The sequence below is a fragment of the Ips typographus genome, linkage group LG6 (assembly GCF_016097725.1).
Source record: "Ips typographus isolate SLU linkage group LG6, UJ_Ityp_2.0, whole genome shotgun sequence".
NCBI classification, from domain to species: Eukaryota; Metazoa; Arthropoda; class Insecta; order Coleoptera; family Curculionidae; genus Ips; species Ips typographus.
This window is the reverse complement of record NC_138427.1, coordinates 154847-176564: the sequence shown is the minus strand read 5'-3', so window position 1 is coordinate 176564 and position 21718 is coordinate 154847. Positions and strand designations below refer to the sequence as shown.

The 21718-nt window shown below is 34.1% G+C and overlaps 2 protein-coding genes across 2 annotated transcripts in view; one reads left to right on the top strand and one right to left on the bottom strand.

Annotated features, from left to right (window-relative positions):
• The window catches only part of c12.2 (von Willebrand factor A domain-containing protein c12.2), an 87821-nt gene that overhangs the window by 19882 nt on the left and 46221 nt on the right, over positions 1–21718 (bottom strand). Inside the window, exons 6-12 of the mRNA XM_081982634.1 lie at positions 12376–12534; positions 12133–12316; positions 11735–12077; positions 9628–9910; positions 9250–9574; positions 3214–3439; positions 2616–3153 (exon numbers count right to left, since the gene is read on the bottom strand). Of these exons, the coding sequence (XP_081838760.1) occupies positions 2616–3153; positions 3214–3439; positions 9250–9574; positions 9628–9910; positions 11735–12077; positions 12133–12316; positions 12376–12534 (2058 nt within the window). The remainder of the gene's footprint in view (positions 1–2615; positions 3154–3213; positions 3440–9249; positions 9575–9627; positions 9911–11734; positions 12078–12132; positions 12317–12375; positions 12535–21718) is intronic.
• On the top strand, positions 19372–21140 carry LOC145731075 (uncharacterized). Its single transcript, XM_081982662.1, has 4 exons — positions 19372–19835; positions 19903–20111; positions 20177–20353; positions 20430–21140. The coding sequence occupies exons 1-4, from the start codon at positions 19832–19834 to the stop codon at positions 20775–20777; spliced, it is 738 nt and encodes a 245-aa protein (XP_081838788.1). The 5' UTR covers positions 19372–19831; the 3' UTR covers positions 20778–21140.

Here is a 21718-nt window from a genome sequence, read left to right as displayed (position 1 = left end):
CATACTATACAACACTAGATATACAGGGTGTCCCACGACGAAAGACATCGATTGATATTGGAAAAAGTATAAATAGGAGAGTTTTGAAAATTTGGCAGGATACTGATGTGGGCATGCCCAATCCAACTAAAATATTTTCAAGATGGTTGCACTTCCGTTTATACCGGAAGTCGATCACAACTTTCTTATTTTAAATAGAACACCCTATATATTATTACATATTTGGATTCCTCACAAAATTCTGACCAACTTTTGTATAGAATGCCCTATACCTATCTCTAGCCGTTTTCAAAATATTTGATGTTTTTCCAAAAAAGTGTCAGTTGCAACGCTCAACATATTTTTGTACTATGTTAAAACCGTATTTCATTTTGCAATGAAACTTTGGGTTATTGTAAATAAAGGATCGTTTTATTAAACTGAGGGTGCATAATGACTCATTTGTATACAGGGTCGTCAAAAAAAAATCATAAACTTGCCACTAAAAAAAATTAAAAATCTCAAGTTTTTTAAATAGAAACCCACATTTTTTATGACGGAATCATTTTGAGCATTAAAAATTACTATAGGTTTCAATTTACTTGCCTATACCTAAATCCAACCCATTTCGTTTTATTTGAGAATAAACATTTTTTATTATAAAAATTCCAGATTTCTTGAAAATTTCTCTCTCTAATTACGTGTGGATTTATGTCACACCAGTAGTGTGAATTATGTCTATTGAACATTCCGTTTTTAGTGAATTTGGCCTCGTCGCTCCAAATAATATTATTCAAAAACAATTCATCTCCATAGTGACTAGTCAGCAAAAACTCACTAAAAACAACTCTCTTCGGAAAGTCAACCTCTTTTAAGTGTTGCACTAATTTAAATGAAAAAGGGTGAAATTTATGTCTTCAGGATCCTCTGAATTGAGCTTTTGGATATGCCTGATTCTACGGAAACTTGTCTTATTGACAAAGTTGGATTTGCAACAAAATAGCCCAAAATTGCAATTTCTACATTTGTATTATTAAGGATTGGTTTTGTTTTAATAGCTTTTATCTTCACATATCCCGTATTCTTAAAATTTTCAATTATTTGCTTGACAGCTTTTGGTGATGGCTTTGGTTTTTCTGGATAACGAGCGGCAAATACCTCACATGTTCTCCTCACAACTTTATTACATTCTCCGTAAATAATAAACAGATTTAAGTAATCTTGGTTTGAATAACGTAACCGCGACGGCATATTTGCAGTTGGCAAAACACTCAAAACTAATGTTATTTACATGCCCTGCAGGTCTCCAATATTACCGTGTGTCAAAAGCATGACCAACTAGAACACCAGATAATCCCAACCGTGCAGCATAATAAAAAAATGTTTATTCTCGAATAAAACGAAATGGGGTGGATTTAGGTATAGGCAAGTAAATTGAAACTTATAGTAATTTTTAATGCTCAAAATGATTCCGTCATAAAAAATGTGGGTTTCTATTTAAAAAAACTTCAGATTTTTCATTTTTTTTAGTGGCAAGTTTATGATTTTTTTTACGACCCTGTATACAAATGAGTCATTACGCACCCTCAGTTTAATAAAACGATCCTTTATTTACAATAACCCAAAGTTTCATTGCAAAATGAAATACGGTTTTAACATAGTACAAAAATATGTTGAGCGTTGCAACTGTCACTTTTTTGAAAAAACATCAAATATTTCGAAAACGGCTAGAGATATCAATCGATGTCTTTCGTCGTGGGACACCCTGTATATCGCTTTGATGTCAAAAAACGCACTAGAAGAAGAAGTCAACATGACACTATGACCCGTCAGCACCAACAGTGACGCCATTGCGGGTACATTTATTTATTTTCGTTTATTAAATCTTTTTTCAGTACCTCACTTGTAATATTTTGCTGTTGGCCTCAGTTTATGCTCCAGTGAACTTAGAAGCTTGTAAGGTGAGGGTTTCAATTGTGATTCTGAATTCGGGCCTAAAGCTAAGAAAAAATACGGCTCACAGTTTTCAGGATCTTTAGAACCATAATTTTCGAAAATGTGTGTAACCTTTAAGCACCAGTAAGAAAGTATTCTCTCAAGAGATTTTGGTTAGAGGACCGACGTTGAATTAAATTGTACTATAAAACTAAGCTAAATTTAGAATGTAAATTCAATTTTTTTGCAAATAACCTTAAAAGGATGAGAGGTACAAAAAAAATACAAGAGACAAAACAATTTCTAAATTAAACTACAAATTGCAGAAAATGTCAGTGTACTTCAGTGTTGCGCTGGAAAAAAAACGGAGTGGTAAAAAGTGGGCGGACCGCAGAGAAGAAGCATTTGCAAATAAAACTAACAATAGTTAGCATGCCTAACGATGTAAGCTCTAAGTAGTTATGGTTGTTTTCCAAAATTCAGCTCAAAAACTGTAGAAGTTTAAAAGTCAAGCAGTCAAACAAATGTAAAACAAACTTTGACCCCTGTAAGTATCTCCGAAACAGACTTATGTTTATACGAACTTTTGTAAACACGTTGTCGTATAACGTCGAAATTTTGACGCGCTCGCATTGAATTATCACGAAATGATACGTAATAAAATGATGCGTAACCGCCATTTAACTTTTTTTAGGCCTTACCTGCAAGTGTTTTACAATATTAACCACTTCCCTAGTTGAATATGGATAATTCAGTAGTCCCTGATCGGCCATATTCCTCAACTCTCCAAATACATCAATTAATTTACGTATAATCTTTGGTGGTACGCCAGGCCCATAACTCTTTAAAAGCTCCATTTCAGACTCCCTCGAAGGATTTTCTACCGCTCGACTACTAAATAAGTCACCTAAAGCGCCAAAAAAGTCATTCCCGAGAAAAGGAAACCCTGGACGGTTTGCCAGTACTATCATGCGAAAATCAGGATGAATTTGTATGTACTGCTTATTGTCTTCTGTTGCCGGAAGTTGGTTTACTATTCTTCTCCCATCACTCAGTATCATCTGGCCGGATTCTACTAAACTTTTTAAAATGCATGTCACGTGAGTGGGGGCTTTATCCGCCTCATCTACCACCAAAACGTGCCCATACTTGATTGCTTTTACTAGTGGAGAATCTTCGTAAACTAACACTCCGTCCATAATAGTTGGCTGAGTGGTAAGGGTTTGAACTGTTGTATCTCTGAATTAAATAAGATATTATTTTTAACTGGAAATCTTATAGATAAACTGTTTAACGCACCTATGCAATTGAATGTACTCTCTAGGTCGGTTCAGAAGCTCCAAAAAACGATCAACAATTTTGTTTTTTCCAACTCCCTGATTTCCAACTAGTAAGAGATGGTAACCTAACTGGAAATCTTGCAAAAGACTCTCCATTAGTCGAACGTGCTGGGGTATGTCGTAAAAAAACACTTTAGGGACTTTAGTGTGGTGTTTGGTTTGGAATATCGGTACCGATGTTTTCCCTAAAAAATACATAGTTAGTTACGTTAGGTATACCATCTAATCAACAAAAAATTATTACATTTTTTGTCACAAAAGGCGGCGTAAAAACAGAAAAATCCAAAATTACGATCATCTTATTATGAATGTCTAATAAAGTTGCACTAATACGGCAAAACATTTTTATGACAATTCCCGTTATAGAGCCTTTACTCTTGGCACAATTGACTAGACTCCTTCCGAGGTTATGTTCAAATTTTTACATATTTTGCCTTCTCAAACTTGACGAAATGCAGTAGGTACTGCCCCGACCTTTGTAACAATTAACTAGTGTTTGGCTTAAGTATTGAAGACACCACAGGCATTCTAGGAAATAATGCCCACGGTCGAAGTAGACCCCTCGGGCCGGAGGCCCTATCGACCTCATGCATTATTGTCCTTATAATGCCCTTGGTACCTTAATTACTATATTAAACTTTCTTTGCCTTTTCTTCGAGCTTTGGCCTTTGGCACAGAGTTGACTGGTACATTCTCGGCTGTGTTAAAATTTTTGCAGAACTTTTCTCAAATTTGAGGAATGCAGTTGGTTAACTAACAGTTGTACATTTTCATATTTAGGGCATTGACTTTTGGCATAGTTCACTTAATCTTAACCCTTATCAGATTTTGTTCAAACATCAACAGAATTTTTCTTCTAAAATTTTGGAATATACACGGTGTCCGGATTTAGTGTGTTTTGACAGGAAAACCCCATTTCCCAGTTAGATAGGAAAAAACTAGTATACATGTCTAAGCCTCGATTTTTGAAAAAAGATTAATGTCAAAAACCGTATTTCGATATCTTGTCAGTTTGCGGAGTAGAGGGCGTTTTTCGAATTTCGCTCATTTTGAAAACTCTTCACAACTTTTTTGTTTATCAAAATATCGAAGTGAAACAAAAACATTCTCAAAGGCACTTTTTCGACGTGATTCCAGTGGCGTGCTTATATTTTTGGTACTGCCTTCCGTTTTCTCAATAATTGACATAACTCTTATTTTAAATGGAAGTCATAATTGAATATAACATTAACAAAATGTCTGTTTTTAAACATTTACTATGATATACAATAGACGGCAATATATCGGCAGATGCACGTCATTGACGTTTAACGCACCATGTTGCCAGATGTTTGGTTTTTTCATTAAAACCCGAACTTTACATAAATTTTATTTTTATTTACTTCTTACATAGAAGTTGACGCAGTTTTTTAACAGAGAATTTTGAATAACAATATTAGTCAATATTGAGGTTTTTTTTTGTCTCTTTGTAAGCAGTTTTCAATCAAGTAATGGTCAAGTCATCATCAACATAAACAAAAACAGCAAACGGTCAACTAGCAATCTGGCAACAACGCACACAACTCGTTAAACGTCGAGATCGAGAAGGTTACGTTTGTATCAGAATTGCGATCAGTTAATAAGCGCGTGTAAGAAAGAGAGCGCTACAGGTCGCAACTAATCGCTAAGCAATACGAATGCATTTTCAAAACGTCAAACTCACTGATGACGTGCATCACTCCCATTATTAGTGCCGCCGACCATAAGTATGTCTATAGTTATTTCTACAAATGACTGAAATATGAAGTTAACTTGCAATGAGTAACAGATACCTAATAACAAATTACTTTTTCAGTATTTTCACAGACATTGAAATAACTAACGAGTAGAGAACTAATTGTTAAATTAACGGTAGAACATAATTAAAAATAAAATAAAGAAAAAAAAAATGAAACTTTGACTCAAAAGTTAAAAACGCAGTAATTTTAAATATTCAAGTGTTGTTATAGAAACAAGAAATAAATAAACGACTTTTGACAGCTAAGTCAAAGCCAACTTGAATGAAAACAAAAAAGTTTAATATCTCAGTGATTCTTAAGATTAACTATAGACATACTTCCAATGACGATAGATTTTTTCTAATTACGTCATCGTGTTCTACGTAAAAAAGTGCCTTAATAATGTGGTTGGTGTGGTGTGTTGGGACACACTGTATTTATTTCTAGTTGAAGTGTGACCCGTCAAAGTATTTAATGGCTTCGAGAACTATCCATTTGCCACATACTACTGTTTTTAGTACAACTGTTTTAAGTCGAATTTTAAGGTTGTTGAAACAGACATTTTTGTGTTCTGCTAGTGAAGAAAACCCTGAAACTTTGAAAACCTTTGAAACTCTGATCCTAATCAAGCCCCAGCACAACAGTGCTACACGTTGATTGACCCAAAAACACCACCGGCGGTTGATAGAAAACAACCCAAGAGACCCCCAGTGTAAAGCCGCGATTTTCTCATGTCCCGCATTCTAGCTACGTGCCCCATTTCTATTTCTGCTTTGCCACATGCTCGATCAAGTTGGTTTTTTCTGTTCTTCGCGATATCTCGTCGTTCGTTACGTGATCCCTCAGTGATATGCCAAGCATGACTCGCTTTTCCATTTTTCGTTGATGTATCTTTAATTTTCTCGTACATGCAGCTGTTAGAGTTAGAGTCTTTGCACCGTACGTTAGTACTGGTAGAACACTTTGGTCATACACTTTCCTTCTAAGCAGATTGGTATACCACTGTTAAACGTCACTCTTAGTCTTCCGTAAGCTGTCCATGCCATGTTGATTCTTTTGTTCAGTTCTGCTGTTTGGTTATCTCTCAAGACGCTAATTTCATGTTCGAGGTAGACATATTTGTCCACTAGTTAAGAATTTTCAAAACAGTTTCAGTACTTTCAGTTTTTCTTTTTTTTATCAATTTCTTTTAGTCTATAACTTCTTCCCCATCTGGTTTGTGGTAATTTCCCATATTTGGTTCTTTTGTAGAGAGATCAATTAATCTTTGATTGCCTCAATCCAGCCATTTCCCATTAACAGTGCAGTTTCATAACAGTCTGGTATATTTGATGTAAAGTCACCAATAGATAAAGCAGCAAAAGGATCAGATGTATAGTCACATATGGTATGCTTAGTTTTGTAGATACTTTGGTGGTTTTATTTCTCTAAGGTCTTTCAGTTCCAGTTCTAGCTCTATTGATTCTATTTTCTTTTCTTGGTATTCTTCTGGTAACTCGTTATGTTCTATATTTTCATCCGTGTCATATGTAAACCGTTTCTGCTGATCGTGTTGTCTCAAAAGAAATTCGTCAAAACTAATATTTCTGCCAACAGTGATAATTTGTTTTTCTGGATCCCAAAGTCGGTATCCATTTTCAATGTAACCAACCATAAAATGTTTCTTACTTTGGGCGTCCAACTTACTTGATTGTTTACTTTTTGGGACGTGGACATAGGCATATGACCAAAAAACTTTGATTTTCTCCATGTTTGGCTTTTGATTATACCATTTTTCCGCAGGAGTAATATTTGTTGGTAATGTTGTTGTTGGTAGTCTATTAATAATATAAACTACTACCAGCACTGCTTCTCCCTATAAATATTTTTCCAGTTCAGAACTAAAAAGCATACATCGTGCAGTTTCCATTATAATATCTGTTCATCTTTTCAGACCCATTTTATTGAGGTGTATGTGGTATTGTTGATTGAACTATTATGCCTTTTGCCCTGCAAAAGTATTTAAAATTCCTTGACATGTATTCACCCCCATTGTCATATCGTAATCTCTCTATTTTGCTTTAGAACTTAGCTTCTACAATGGCTACATATTGCTAAAATTTTTCCAGTACCTACTTCACTTTTATTTTTCATAAGATAGCATACTATAAAATGTGAAAGGTGGTCAATAAATATTACAAAATACTTCATGCCGTTGTAAGTTACAGGAGTGAAAAATCCACAAACATCTGACGAAATAACCTCTAACAATCTCCTTCCTTTTAAGTCTTCACTTAAAGATTTATAAGGCTTCTGTGTCTGTTTACCTTTTAAATATGTTTCACATAGAGTTTTACTAGGGTATTTGGTAGAGTGTCCCATTCTTTTGTGCCATAAATCATTAAGTTCAGATTCAGTTATGTGCGCTTCCCCATTATCAATATTCATGCATACTAGATATAAATTATTCTTTATGTTACCGTCTATTAATGTTTGGCCTTTCTTCTTAATCACAACTTGTCCATGTTCAAAAACAACTTTTAGTCCTTTTTGCTCCAGATTTTTCACAGACAGAAGATTATAAATCAAACCTTCACACTCAAGAACATTTTCCATGGTTATTTTTCTACCATCACTTGTTTCCAGTTTTAAAATTCCTTGTCTCTTTGCTGTTCCAGTTTCTCACTTCTTGGCCATATTAATTTTAATGTCAATATTTTTCACTTGGGTTAAATACTGTCCTTGATTTGATCCAATTAAATGATGGGTTGCTCCACTGTTCACAATAAACTGTATCTCATTACTAGTTCCACTTGTCATTGCTTTACTATTTTCATTATAAAACTGCAAAAAGCTACTTCTTCTTCCTCTGCATTTTCCTTGTTTGAATTTCAGTTTCCTGTATTCTGATTTTTTGTCTCCCCTTATATGTACCACAATATTGAGACTTGTATGAAAAATGTTCACTTGAGGTCGCACCACTTCTATAATCAGGAGATGTATTACGATTTGTAGTTGATGGTCGTTTGTTTACTGGCTGACTTCCTGGATGTCTATATTCTTTTCCAAAGCGTTTTCTTTCTTTATCTCTTCTACCATAAAAAGCATGTGGCTGTGATGTGTCTTCTTTCTCCTCTGTTATCTTTTATTGTCTTGATACCTCCATAAGTAATTTGTTCTTTACAAAGTCAATAGAGATGTTACTTTCACCTTGACAAAAAATAATATCAATTGCAGTGATAACTACTTGATAGTTCTCTGGCATTGCAGACAATAACTGTGTAACTACCTGTGTAATTTATGTTTCCACCACAGTTTTTTAACTCTGAGATTGTTTTCTCAAACTCAAAAAGAAATTTACTGAGTTTTCCTTTTCGAAAGTATTTCATGTTTCTTAATTTCTTCTGTAAATGTACCTGGTTTGCTATTCCTTGCTTTTGAAAAGTACTTTTCAACTCATTCATGATTTCTTTAGCTGTAGTTTTGGTTTTTACCATTTCACGAACATATCAGCCAATAACTGACCCATTAAATTCCGAGTTTTTATATCGTTTTTATTAAAAACTGCAAGTTAATTTGGGGCTATTGATTCCGGAGGATCTTTCTCCAACATTTCCAAAACACCTTGTTGCTCAAGACACAATCTTACTCGAAACTCCCAATTTGAGAAGCCGTTTCCATCAAATGGCTTTACAATTAGATTACTTGGGATTGTCACCATATACGTTTCACAACAGGTTAATTACTGCTTATTTTTCCGGTTTTCCTGGACTGGGTCCATAACCTGTTAATTTCTACAGCTTCTCTTATCCTTTTGTAAATTGGTCAAAGCGACTAAAGACACTTTTTTAATTGGTTTTATACAACTTTATTTTTATGACATTAAACCAGTGGAAAGACATCAGCACACTCGAATAATAATTACCGTCTATCTTTCTTAACCTGACTATCTTAAATTGTCATTAGATGACAATTACATACTACATGATAATATGTAGTATGTTCTGTAAAACTGATTATTTTAACAGTTTGAACAAAATCTGAGAAGGGTTAAAAGTAAGTGAACTATGCGAAAAGTCAAGGTCCTAAATATGAAACTATTCCGTTTTTTAGAACAATTTGAAAATTTGTAACCTGATGACACAGATTGAACGTGTGTTTCGCGGACATTTTTTATTTTAGTGAAACAAATAGCCTAACTTATTATTGTTTATCTTTTTAAATGAACGTAACCATATATAACTGGAGAAGCTACGTACCTATGGTAAGAACCCCGTCTACAACCTCGCATTTGATATTCGATGAATCGTGATCTAGTATACTATTTGGAGGCGTTATGCCCACGCTCTGAATGAGTTTTTCTAAAGAATTCCTGGTAATCGACGGAAGAAATTTAATCATAAAAGTTTCCTTCAACAGAGCGTAAATATTATCAGTAGGGAATCGGACCAGTCTCTCGGTAATACGCAATATCTTTCTGGTTGATAGGTGGCCAGACAAATTTTGTAAAGTCTGGTCCTTACTATCACGAATTAAATGGGCCAAGTCAATAATTTTATGAATTTCCTTGTCAATTGGCCCAAACTAAAAAATAACTTCAACTCACTAGCTGAAAAATAACTTGATAAACTATTTACTTTAGAAGTAATAACATGCATCTCTTCTATTTTGCTTAGGGTTCTCAAATCGTGAAACACAAACAAACTCAACATTTCCGGAGTCATCCAATTGCCTTCTTTTGAATGAACGTTAGGTGGTTCACCTACTGCGGCTATACTGAAATCAGGATGTATAGCAAAAATACCTTTTTCTAGTAAACGTTCTTGAGTCAAGCCGACTTTTTCAATTAGAAAGTTGTATCGTTCGTTACTAATCAGACGTTTACCGTCGTATAGTTGCAAATCTCTGTCGTGCACTAGTCTGTAATTGAAACAAAGAAGGATTAATTACGCAAACATTTTCTGAAGGGACTGGGCATAGATAGCAAATGACATATGACAAATTAGCAGTATTGAGTAAAACGCACGAGTGTTTTTTGGGTAAATTCCGCAAAAAAAAGTGAAGAAGAAAGGAACAAGGAACACCCGTATATGTTAAAAAAAAGGTTACACCCGTATACGTTTTACCATGTGTATGTCAGCTGGTTTTTGAACCTCCTTTCATACAGATGGAGTTACATGCCTGATGAAGCGAAAAAGCAGAAACACGTGTCGCCGGGTTATTGTTCCTTTCTGCTTCACTTGTTACCCAAAAAACACTTTCCTGTCATTCGCGTTAAACTCTTCCATGTTTTGCAATTTCTTGGGTAGGATCACTCGCAACGGTTGGCTTTAGCCTCACCCGTGCTGAAGCGAGATGTTGTCCACGATAATGTGGATCTTCTTGCGGAAATCACAAATGGGTCGTTGCTGGCCGTTTGTGTTATTCATGTTTGTTTTTTGTCCCTCCTTTTCCAGCTGACACTCGTATATTTTTCACCATGTGTATGTCAGCTGGTTTTTGAACCTCCTTTCATACAGATGAAGACATCTGTATGCAACATGCTTGATGAAGCCAAAAAGCAGATACACGTGTCACCGGGTTATCATCCATGTTCCCCTCTGCTTCACTTTTTACCCAAAAAACACTTTCCGGTCATTGATATTTTAATTATAACAGTTATTGATTGATACAAAAAGTTTAATGAAAATATTAAAGACTTGGCTATTTTACTTTAAAAATTACACATACCATTATTTTGCTTGCATTTTACAGAGTTGCTAGCCTTGTATGGTTATCAGAGTACTTCACAAATTTAATGTTCAACCATATTGTTACAAAGATAGCTAGATAGCGTAAAAAGTAATACTTTATTGCAAGAGTTGCTTGGATTACAAAACAAGCGAGAATTACTATAGCCTAAAAGTTACCAAAAAATTCCTCAGATTTTATTTATGGATAAATATTAACGGTAAAATGTTTATAGTTTATACAGTTATATTTAACCTTTCTTCACTGCACAATTTTTGGTAACATTCAAACCCTTCTTGGTATTTTCTTCTTGATTCTTGTGGCGTAAGATTTGACACAACATTGTAAGCTCGTTTTCAATGTCTGATGGCAGGTCATCGCTTGAACTCATTTTAAAATGTGTATTTTTCGACGAAACTTTGACAATGGTTGACAAAAGCAATTTAACAATAGTACCTATATCTGTTGCCACAGCAATACAAATTTTTCTTACTCGATTAGAGATACAAACAGGACGACACCACACAAGACTTTTCAACTGTTGGAAGTGGTCCGGTCATTTTGTATTACAGTATCTAAGTTAAGTGTCATCAACATTTTTGCCAAGTGATGATATAGAACGAGAAACAACAAAATGAAACGGCCAAAAAGTTACATTATTTCATTAAAAAGCAACATTTTATATAAAAAATTGTAGTTTTTGAAGACCGTAAAACAAAAATTTACGTTCTAGATCTATAGATACTAATGGCTTATGTTTTATTCTAAAGAAGACCGTGTAAGATCGTAACGTCAATAAATGTTTAAAGGAACTAATATGTAGAAGTTAATTTCCATAAATGACCTAAAACCAAGATTAAAAAATAAAATATCTAATGTCTCTATGTGATCATAGCATATTAAGTGATGCTAAAAAACCTTTTGTTAACTTGACGAGTTAATTTGTCAAACACCCGAACGGAAGCCGTGCATAAATTGAATGTATGATAAATGATACGTACGAAGTAGTACTACCTGTGCAAAACTGAAAGTGTACTAGGATGGATTCGGTTAATCCCATCCAACACAGCCATTTTTCCTTCCAAAGCTGCATTAACTAAAGGAGAGAAATTCCAGACAGTATCACCGTTCTCCAATGTAGTCCTTTGTTGAAGCAGATCCCGTGACGTCATATCTTGGTACAGCACTATGTTCTCAATTTCTCTATTTAACAATCGGGACAACTGGTTTAATAGAAGGGTTTTTCCAGAACCGCTAGGCCCAACAAAACAAAAATCAGCCACTTGCGCAGTTTGGAACATACTCTCAAGAACAGTATTTTGGTATTCAGTCTCCACATAGTCTCCCATAATGACAGCTGCAAGTTAACCGTTATTTTTGCAAACAAAGTGTGGCTAGCAAAAACATCTTACGTGACTCTGAAATTCCTTTAAACAGAGCACGAAACACTGCACTAAAGTTAGATTTTCCAGTTTCCGGAATTTCAATAAACGTTTTCAATAACATCTCAACGTTCTGAATAGAGTCCGAAAGAAATGCTTTATAAGGATATAGTCGATAAAACAGTTCATAGACTGTTATATTTGGGTTTTTGCTCTAAAACAATAAAAAACGTACTTAAGTAAAGCGTTTATCATAAAAATCCTCATCCATACCAAGATTTCCGCGGCTACAGGTAAATTGTCTGTTGGGAAGTCGGGCAGTCCTAAAAATCTTGATTCCTGATTAATCAAAGCAAAGGCGCAGGATAGAAGCTTCTCTATTTTGTCTTTAGAAGCATCTGCGGCTGTCCTGGTTAGTTCTCTAAACCATTCCTACACAATAAAAGTATGTACCAGGTGTTCCAATAAGCCGTGCACTCAGCTGTTTTGTGTGTTGTTGTGGTAAGTTTGTTATAAAAAAAAATAATTAAGTAATAATAATTTAATTTATAAAACAGATTATTGGAAAATCTGTTTAGTAAATATGGCCACGAGAAAATGCTGGAAATAACTTTCAGCTTCCTAATCTACGGCCCAGAAGCGTTTGGATACCACTAAAATGAAAAATGACCAAAAACTCATGCCCAAAGAAAATTTAAATCGATCAGCAAAAACACGATAAAAGTAATAGACCAGCAAAAAAAGACGTATGATTAGCAAAAAGCTAAAACTTAAGCTAAGTTAGTTAGGGTTATAAAGAACAGGAAAGCGCAAGAGTGTAATGTGTGTAATGGCAGCCAGTATGTGTAAATTTTTTTCCGTGCGCTGAATTAAAATGCTGAGTAAATGGCTATAAAATAGAAACGTACTGCACAATATAATAAATTTAAGACAATTTATAAGCCGACAAATATTTAGCACAAACTTGCATTGTCATATTTAATATGTAAATTATGGAACATTTTAGATTTATATTTTATATTTTTTTTATACGCAGTATTTGTTGACGTTTTATGGACATTGCTTGACTGTGATAACTTACAACAATTAAATCACCTTTGAACTACTTTAAACTAGTCATAGAAATAATCAGTTAGGTGTCAGTCATGTCTTTTTTTCTCAAGTCTGGTTTTAATGCCGTTGTTTTCAAAGAAGTATAATGAAAAATATCGTTCAAAATTCGTCCAAAAATAGATTTTCCGTGCTTACATGACTTCGGCCATACGCGCACGGAAAACCTTTATTTTTGTACTCCTAATGAAATAAACTATTTACAATAAACAGATAAACAGGTTATTGTTGCTGATACGGTTGCTCGGCAACCGCTTATACAGTGCAGGTAAAAAGTTTAAATTTTCCCATTTTTGTTCGTGTTTTACGACGAAAGAGCTCAAGTTAGAGATCTGAAAAAAATACACAAAACTAGTCCGTGATAGGTACTACAACTTTCATTAATACGATTTTTCAATCAAATTAACCGTACAGGCGCAAAAAAAACAAAACCGTTTTCCCATGTTAATCTCCTATGTCCAGGGTGCTCTTGGACACCTGGTATATGACACTATGGAGTTAAATAAAAAACAATGTAGAAATTCCCCTTTTACAATTTTCTTATACTTACTACTTTTATACTTTACGTTTTACTAAATTGAAAATTTAAAAATTTAGGTTAACAACCAAACAAGTCAAATAACAACATGAAGACACAACCTAATTTATCGGTCTCTGTCAAGTCAAGTATATTTCATATGTCTTAATAGACATTGACATTATTATTTACCTAGATCAATAATATTTCCTTTTTTGTTGTTTGTGCCAGACTAGAACTAGAGATTAGACTCTATTTTTGACCTAGGCCAACAATGACCATTAAGTTAGAGAAAACTAATTTCTCAAGTTACTAATCGGTCAATAATGATATGTTTATCATGTTAGTAGTGGAAAATAGTATATTATTAACCAAGGTTTAGACAGAAGCTATTATTGACCGTATGTTAAGTTTGTGAGTTAGTAAGTGAAGCTCAGTTGTCCCCGGTTTTGACAGTTCAACCCGGTTTTGACAATAGTTATGACTTTTAACCAGGGATGGGCGTCGACGCGTCGAAAATACTTTTTGACGTTGACGTGTCGAAAAACTTAATTTAACTTTAATATTAGCTCTAAAACTTTAATTGTTTTTCATTATACGACTTTGAAAACTGTCTACGTCTCGGCTGATTTATTGTCAAGAAAATGTATCTTTTCCATGAGAACGCACGAAAGTGCCCATTTTCGGTACGCTGTTTTTAACTGATGGGGTTTCCCATGCGATATTTAAAACGTGTTATTTCTTACATCAAAACCATTTTTTTTAAGAGTCTGGTGTGGTGATTTTTCTCGGCTATTTTGATTTTCTCTTCCCTACATTTTTTTTTACTTTTCTGTCCTGTCAAAGTCACGTGACACACGCACCCATAATTCCGCCATTTTGATCATTTTTTGGTGAAGTGCCACGTGACTTTTGGCTGAATTTTTCTGAAATCTGAATTTTTTTTCATTTAAAATGAAGAAAAATCACGTAACTTTTTTCATCATTACCCAACCATTTTTTCCATGTGTTTTCTAGATCACGTGACACGTACCGCTAAATTTTCGTGTTTTAAAACTTTTCATACACTCTTTCATTCAATCGTTAATAATTATCTTTTTTGACACATAATGTATGGTCTTTAGACGTCGATGGAAAGCCGATGAAATGGGCTTTGCTTGACCAGTTGAATCGTTTTGCCACTAAAGGGCATCAAAGTTGACCAAGGTAGACTGTTTAATTTTCATGCACTGTTTTGTTTGAACCGCAGTAACTTTCTTATTTGACTAACTTTGGTTGATTGGTTTAAAGGTTTGGCCGCTAGAGGACGTCAAAGTTGGTCAACAAGCAGTGTTTTACTTAATCGTAAAGGTCTCGTCAATCTTCTACACTTTGTGTAAACGTTTATACATCAAATAAATAGCTAATGAAATGGGCTTTTCAACGATATAGCAACACTGGTTGGTTGATTTATTGGCACGCTAGAGGGCGTCAAAGTTGATGAATTTATTTTCCATTTTTTTTAGTGCAGTGTTTCTTTTCTAAAGATATGCTCGTTGGTAGGTTAAACCGTTTGGCCGCTAGAAAGCTTCAAACTTAACCATTTTTTTAATGGTTATTTAATTTCCTGTCCTTGACTAACAATTTAGCTTTTTACCTTTTTTTATAAAGAAGTGGGGATTCAATGTTTGCTTTGGAAAAAATTAAATATGTTGAAGACGGCTGATAGAAGAGACTTTGTTTAGCAGAATTTGAAAAATCTTTTCTATCTTGTGGAGTGCCCCAAAACAATGTTCCATTTGGTTTCGGTGTTTCCGGCGGAGGCCGTTTTTCCAAAATAACCTATTCCATAGAAGAATCCGATTATCTATTATGGTGTGAAAACTGCAGTACTCTATCTCTTCTGTAACACGAAATATCAATAAAAAATCGTTAAGAAAGTTCTTTTTACAGTTGTAAACTGTACATTGCTGACCAAATAAGTTACTATATGTGTCAAATGGAGTGATAATAATGACAGTAATTAGTATGTAGTTTTTTGAGTTTATGGAGGAAGAATGACAAAGTAATGTGTGTTTCGGTTCAGAACCTCCCTTTGGACTGGTCAGTAAGTCTTGTCAGCCCTTTGCCTTATACACACGTCAGTATGTGAAGTGGAACTTATTCAAATCTATCTTCTATCTACTGTCTTGGAATGACAGCGTGATATTATAGAGATTTAGGGATTGAAGGGCTGGCTAAATATTTGTGAGAGACCGTAGTTGCACGACATATCGCCCACATACATTTTGGAAAAACGCCCCCTACCGAAAACTAAATAAAACATTATTTTAAACCTTCTATGACAGAAAATGCCACAAAAAGGAAGTCTATCTATTGGCGTTTCAAGATAAGTGACATTCCCTCTGGTGATCAGTTTTGAAAACAGTTTCGGGCATTCCAACTGTCATTTCTCCGTTTGTTTACACTGATTTTGGTTAGGAATTCAGCAATGGTTTCATAAATATGAAGTGACATTGACTACGTTTATATCGTGTAATCTGAATCAGATTATTGAAGCGGATAAAACAATCATAAGTTGAATCCCGTTTTATTCGTATTTAGCTTTGTTTGGATTGGTCAATCGATATAGACAAGCCGATAGAACCAGAGCATGGCAGCAACAAAATAAAACAAACAACAATTGACACTGATGACATTCCTATTTTGTCGCAGTCAGCTGTCAAACGATCTTTTTCGTTTTCGGTTTTTTTTTTCTCCAACAAATCAAAACGAATAAATTGAGCGCTTAAAAAAATTTAAAAGAAAAGTCAAAGCAGAAAATAAGTTGTTTCTAAAGAAAAAACAAAAAATAGGAGTTGTCTTTGTGACTTCATTCACTTGTCTTTGTTAACGTCAGTTATCAAATGCCAGATTATTCAATCCCGTATATCTCGTTTAAAAAGTGGCGTTTTAATCGGATTCAGTGTTAAATAATTCAATCGTGTTAAATTTTAGGATCGACTACAGTCAATCCAGATCGTTAATCTGCGTTGTTTATATCGAGGATTTTATGGCGGTTTACTTGAAACGCCAGTACGATCAGCCGTTCTCGAAATGATTCATGTATTTCAAAACAAACTTTGGACCACACCCACCACAAAAAAGTTAAATCGCACAATTGTTCGTCCAGAACAGGAAATACAGGAAGAAGGAGGAAACACAGGAAACCTTAATCGTATTTTTGCAATACCATTTAAATTTTCAAATGTTTCGGTCATTTTTACTTTAGAGGTATCGAAACGCCATCTAGCGACGGATTTAGAAAGCTGAAAATTATTTCCAGTATTTTTCCGTGGCCACATTTACAAGACAGTTTTTTGCCTGGAGCGTTGCTATGTAATTTTAGTTTCCGAGAAACACCCGCGTGCACGGCTTATTGGGACAACCGGTACAATCTACGATCAACACAAAAGTTAGTCATTATTTGACGACATACATTTACATTTACAGTTCGAAATTTCAAAACTATTCGTGAATTTTTAGTATGCATAAAAATAGTCATTTATGTAGTATGTTCGATTTCATACTGAAATTTGGCGAAATACGTGGCAAAACCCCATTTCTAAATGTTAAATATCAGTTAGATGGTGACAGGACAGATCATATTTTAGATTGAGTAGATTATGAGTTTAGCGATTGTTACAATTATGTTTGCTACATAGAAGTTTGCTCATTAGGTTTTATGTTGTTAAAGTGGTTTATAAATTATACCGCAAAAAAAGTCCACTCTAATATTCTTTTTCTAAATTAGGCATATAAAGTGACACTTTTTAAAACTGATTAGAGTGACAAAACGTTTTACTTTTCGTAACTAGTTTTTATGCATTTCCGTAGAAACATATGGGCGACATCCATCATAACATGTCGTTGTCACAGTTTATACAAGGTGCTATGAAAGTGAATATTTGTGTTAAATCACTTTAAAAGATGGTTTTCACAGCTTTTTGGTCAAAATTAGAAAAAATTATGTATGCAACACGTTTCGAAAATGTCTTATTGTGTAACTCATTCAAATTGTGTTGTGTATTGTACAAACATTCATTCGTTACACAAAATCGAACTTTTCGTAACTGGTTAAATAAATAGCTATTTTTTAACCATACTTACTTTTTGCACGTTACTTTTCTCGTTTTAACATTTGCATTAAACTTATTTTACAAAACTATGTTTGTGGTCTGTTCTAATTACTTGGCAAAATTTGGTAGGAACATAATGGTTGGTTCGCGTGAAACCGCGTTGCGGTCGGAATAAACTTTTAGAATTAAATGAAGAAACTTTGGCTGGTGAAGTTGGCACCATTACGAGGGAAATAAATTGAAACTTTAGATTTGTTATCGTCGAAATGTTTTAATGGAATGTTTAAATGGATTATGCAACAACTTAGCTTGTTCGTTCTGTTTTAAAATCAGGAGACGAAAAATTGATTAAACAATTTGTACTAAACACTAGTATTTAGTAAAGTTGTATTTCAAAGTAGGTATTAATAGTTATTTATACAACTCAAACCATTTTTCATTCACGAAAAGAACAATTTCTTCGAGTGAATAAACAGGTTTAATTCACGTGTCTTATACAATATTTTATTAAATTTCGACGTGTTTCATTAAAAAAAAACTAAAATTACATTTCTATTATATTTGCACAGCGCCCCGTAGATGTGACATTGATGTTTTTTTGTTTACATCTGTAAATAGGCAAAAGTCATTCTGAGTGATTAAAAAAAAAAATTCTACTCCGTTCAGGGATATTGGTGCATTCTTTAACAGTTTAGAGAACGGATAAGTAGGCAATTGCCAACGGTTAAACGAATACAGAATCCTAGACTTTCCGCAACTGTGCGATATGAAATAAACCAATCACAGGCAATTTTCAGGGTGCGATATGAAATAGACCAATCACAGACAATCTTCAGCGTGCGATATGAAATAGACCAATAACAGCTAATCTTGAACGTAAACAAAATAATTTGTGTGATTATCATCCTCACTGACAATTGGTCAATCCAAAACATTGCACTTTGGTTTATGTTTTGAGGCAATGAAAAGCCGTTCAAGTTACAGCTACTGTTCAATTAAAGAATAAAAACATCAACTTCACAACATATGAGAAAACAAATGATACAAACTTTTACAACAATTTACAATGAATCAAATCCATTCAACGCCTCAACCTAAAAGACGAAGTTAATCAGCTGTCACACGATGACAATCCGGGACACCGACCGAACTTTGGATGCGTCAAAAGTGATAAAATTTTCGTCCTTATGCGATAGGGACATCTTATTCACCCTTGCTGTACGATATACTATTTTGTGATATAAATACAACAAACGCCCTTATAAAGACTCAAAATAGTATATTGTACAAAAAGGGTGAAAAAGATGTCCCTATCGCACGAGGACGAAAATTTGAGCACGACGCAGAAGGCGGACTTCTACTACTAATTGAAATTACTTACCAAATTTCCCACAAATAAACACTCAATGTTTGAAATCTGGTTTGAAATGACTTTTGACGCAGCCAAAGTTTGACCGGTGTCCCGGATTGTCACCGGGTGACAGCTGATTAACTTCGTCTTTTAGGTTGAGGTTTTGAATGGATCTGCAGGCGAACTCTCTAACGAATAGCAAGGAAATTTCTTTGCTATTATAGCAAACTCTTCTCTATCGTAAAACACGGCACTCTCTATGTTTCGATCGGCGAAGATCGGCACTTAACGTAGCTATTCGGGATGTGCAAAATAGAAAGACCAAATAAGGTCTTGCTATGATTTTATTGATTTTATCTCTTTTTGGGGCATGAAGTTTTACATATGTCTATCTTTCTTTTCCGTTGTCTTTTCCCTAGACGTAAAAGTGTGGTTAAAGTACCCATCTTAATAATAAATGTTGTGAGTTGTGCCAGGTCGATGGTTGTGCCCTATATAGGCTATATTGATTAATCAATAAATCAATAAAAAAAAGTTTAGAATTTGTTTTTTTATTTACTAGTTTTTGTGTGGTTTTTGTTTTAGAGTTTGTGTTTAGTTTTGGTTAAGTTTGATCCGTACTGAATTTTATCAAAGTGAATAAACTTTCTCAAAATGGGTAAGTAGATAACATCACTTAAAATTATTAAATTAATATCACTTTACATTGCACTAACTCATTGCAGAGGACCAAACTAGACAAAGGGAATTTAAAACGTCTCCAGAACAATGGAAGATAATAGTAGGATATCTAGAAGAATATCCCATTCTATTAAAAAACAAATTTCAATCTTCAGATGGTGATTATGAGAAACACCAAAAATTGTGGGAAAACCTTGCAACCCATTTAAATTCAATGGGGCTGGGAATAAGAACTGTCTCCAAATGGCAAGCTGTAAGTCCAATATTTAATAGGGAATAAAGAGTGATTAACCGAATATAAAATATAATTTTCTCCAGGCAGTTGGAAGATGGAAATCAAAAACTAAGGCCAAAGCCAGTGCCATAAGACTGGACTCTCAAAGAACTGGAGGAGGTCCAGCTATTGCCCCACCTCTAAATACAACGGAGGAACGGTTAAGGAACCTTCTGGGGTACAAGTCCATCACCGGGGACATGAATAAAGAATTAGGCTTTGTGAGTATTATATAGTATTTTTATATAAGCATGATTTAAAAAATTGCAATGTTTACATAAAAAATCAATATCTTAGTCAACATACACTATTTTGCCAATGGCCCCAGTAGCAGTGGTAGAAACCATAGATGAAGCTAGTGGCCTCATCAAAGGGTCTGATGAAATATTACCCCCCCTGGTACCTCTGACTCCAAAAGTAGCAAAAAGGGGTTCTGAGACAAGTACAACAGGTGCTCCCCCAAGAAAAAAAATTCGAACTACTGGTGAAAAAACCAGAAGATTTGTTAATATGAATCGAATGCACGCAGAGCTCATGGAAAAATTGAGCAGTATTGATAAGAATGTGGGTACAATGGCAAGTGCCCTAGTACAAATGAGCAATGCCCTAACAGCCTATTGTCAACATAAAATGAAAGATTATTAGGTTACTACTTACTTAGTTATTATGTTTGTACAGCCTTAATTATTTATTTTTTTTTGTGACTTTAGAATTTACCTTTTTTAGTTTTTGACCATTAATTGTTAGGGCTACTCAGGTTTTTTCTTTTATATTTTTTATGAAGATTACTGCTATAAAAGTAGCCTCATTAAGACTGAAATAGCTGTGATTTCTTACTTACATGTACTCTTAATTAGTGAATAGAACCATTTAAGTGATGTTCCTGTTGTTGTTTTTCTGTGATGAGTTTAAAGTTTAATATTTTTAAGGTATTAGAAATGTTGAAGCTGGTTTATATTTATTTGTTAAAAACTAGTTATTAAAGATTGCTCTAATGTTATGAGTCCATTTACTGATTTTTATTTCAATGCTATGGGTATGAAGAATTAATTTTTGGTTTGTTTCATGTTTTTAATAATAAAGATGATGGATTTATATATTCTTCTTTTTATTTACACTTGAATAATATATGGTCTATAAACAAGTACTTATGTAATAAAAAAGTACTTAACAGTTATCAGTTAATGTTATATGAAATATTAATTAAAATATTGGTGAATTAATTCCTCTCTTCTTTGTTGGGCCTGTCTTAGGTCATCTCTTGCAACTAAATCATTGTTTTGTAGTTGTTGGTCAACTTCTTCTGGAGGGATGATCTCAGCTTCCTCAAAAGGCAAATTTCCATGTTATGCAAAACACAAGTGGCATTTATGATTTGCCCTGCTTTGTGGGGTTGATACTTCAATACTCTGTCTTTCAATATACAGCGAAACCTCATCTTTAAGACACCTACGAAAACGTTTTTTATAATACATACAAGGGTGTAATATTTCATATTATTGATATCTTAGTTCTGTAGTGTAACAAGTCCAAAAATATCAAATTTTAGTTATTGAAGTCATGATGTTTCTAATATAACTTTCCAC

Bases quoted from the DNA above. Each gene is read 5' to 3' on its own strand.
- LOC145731075 (XM_081982662.1), top strand. The intron at 20,112-20,176 runs GTAAGTCCAATA...AATTTTCTCCAG, and splicing joins CTGTCTCCAAATGGCAAGCT to GCAGTTGGAAGATGGAAATC. The intron at 20,354-20,429 runs GTGAGTATTATA...TCAATATCTTAG, and splicing joins TGAATAAAGAATTAGGCTTT to TCAACATACACTATTTTGCC.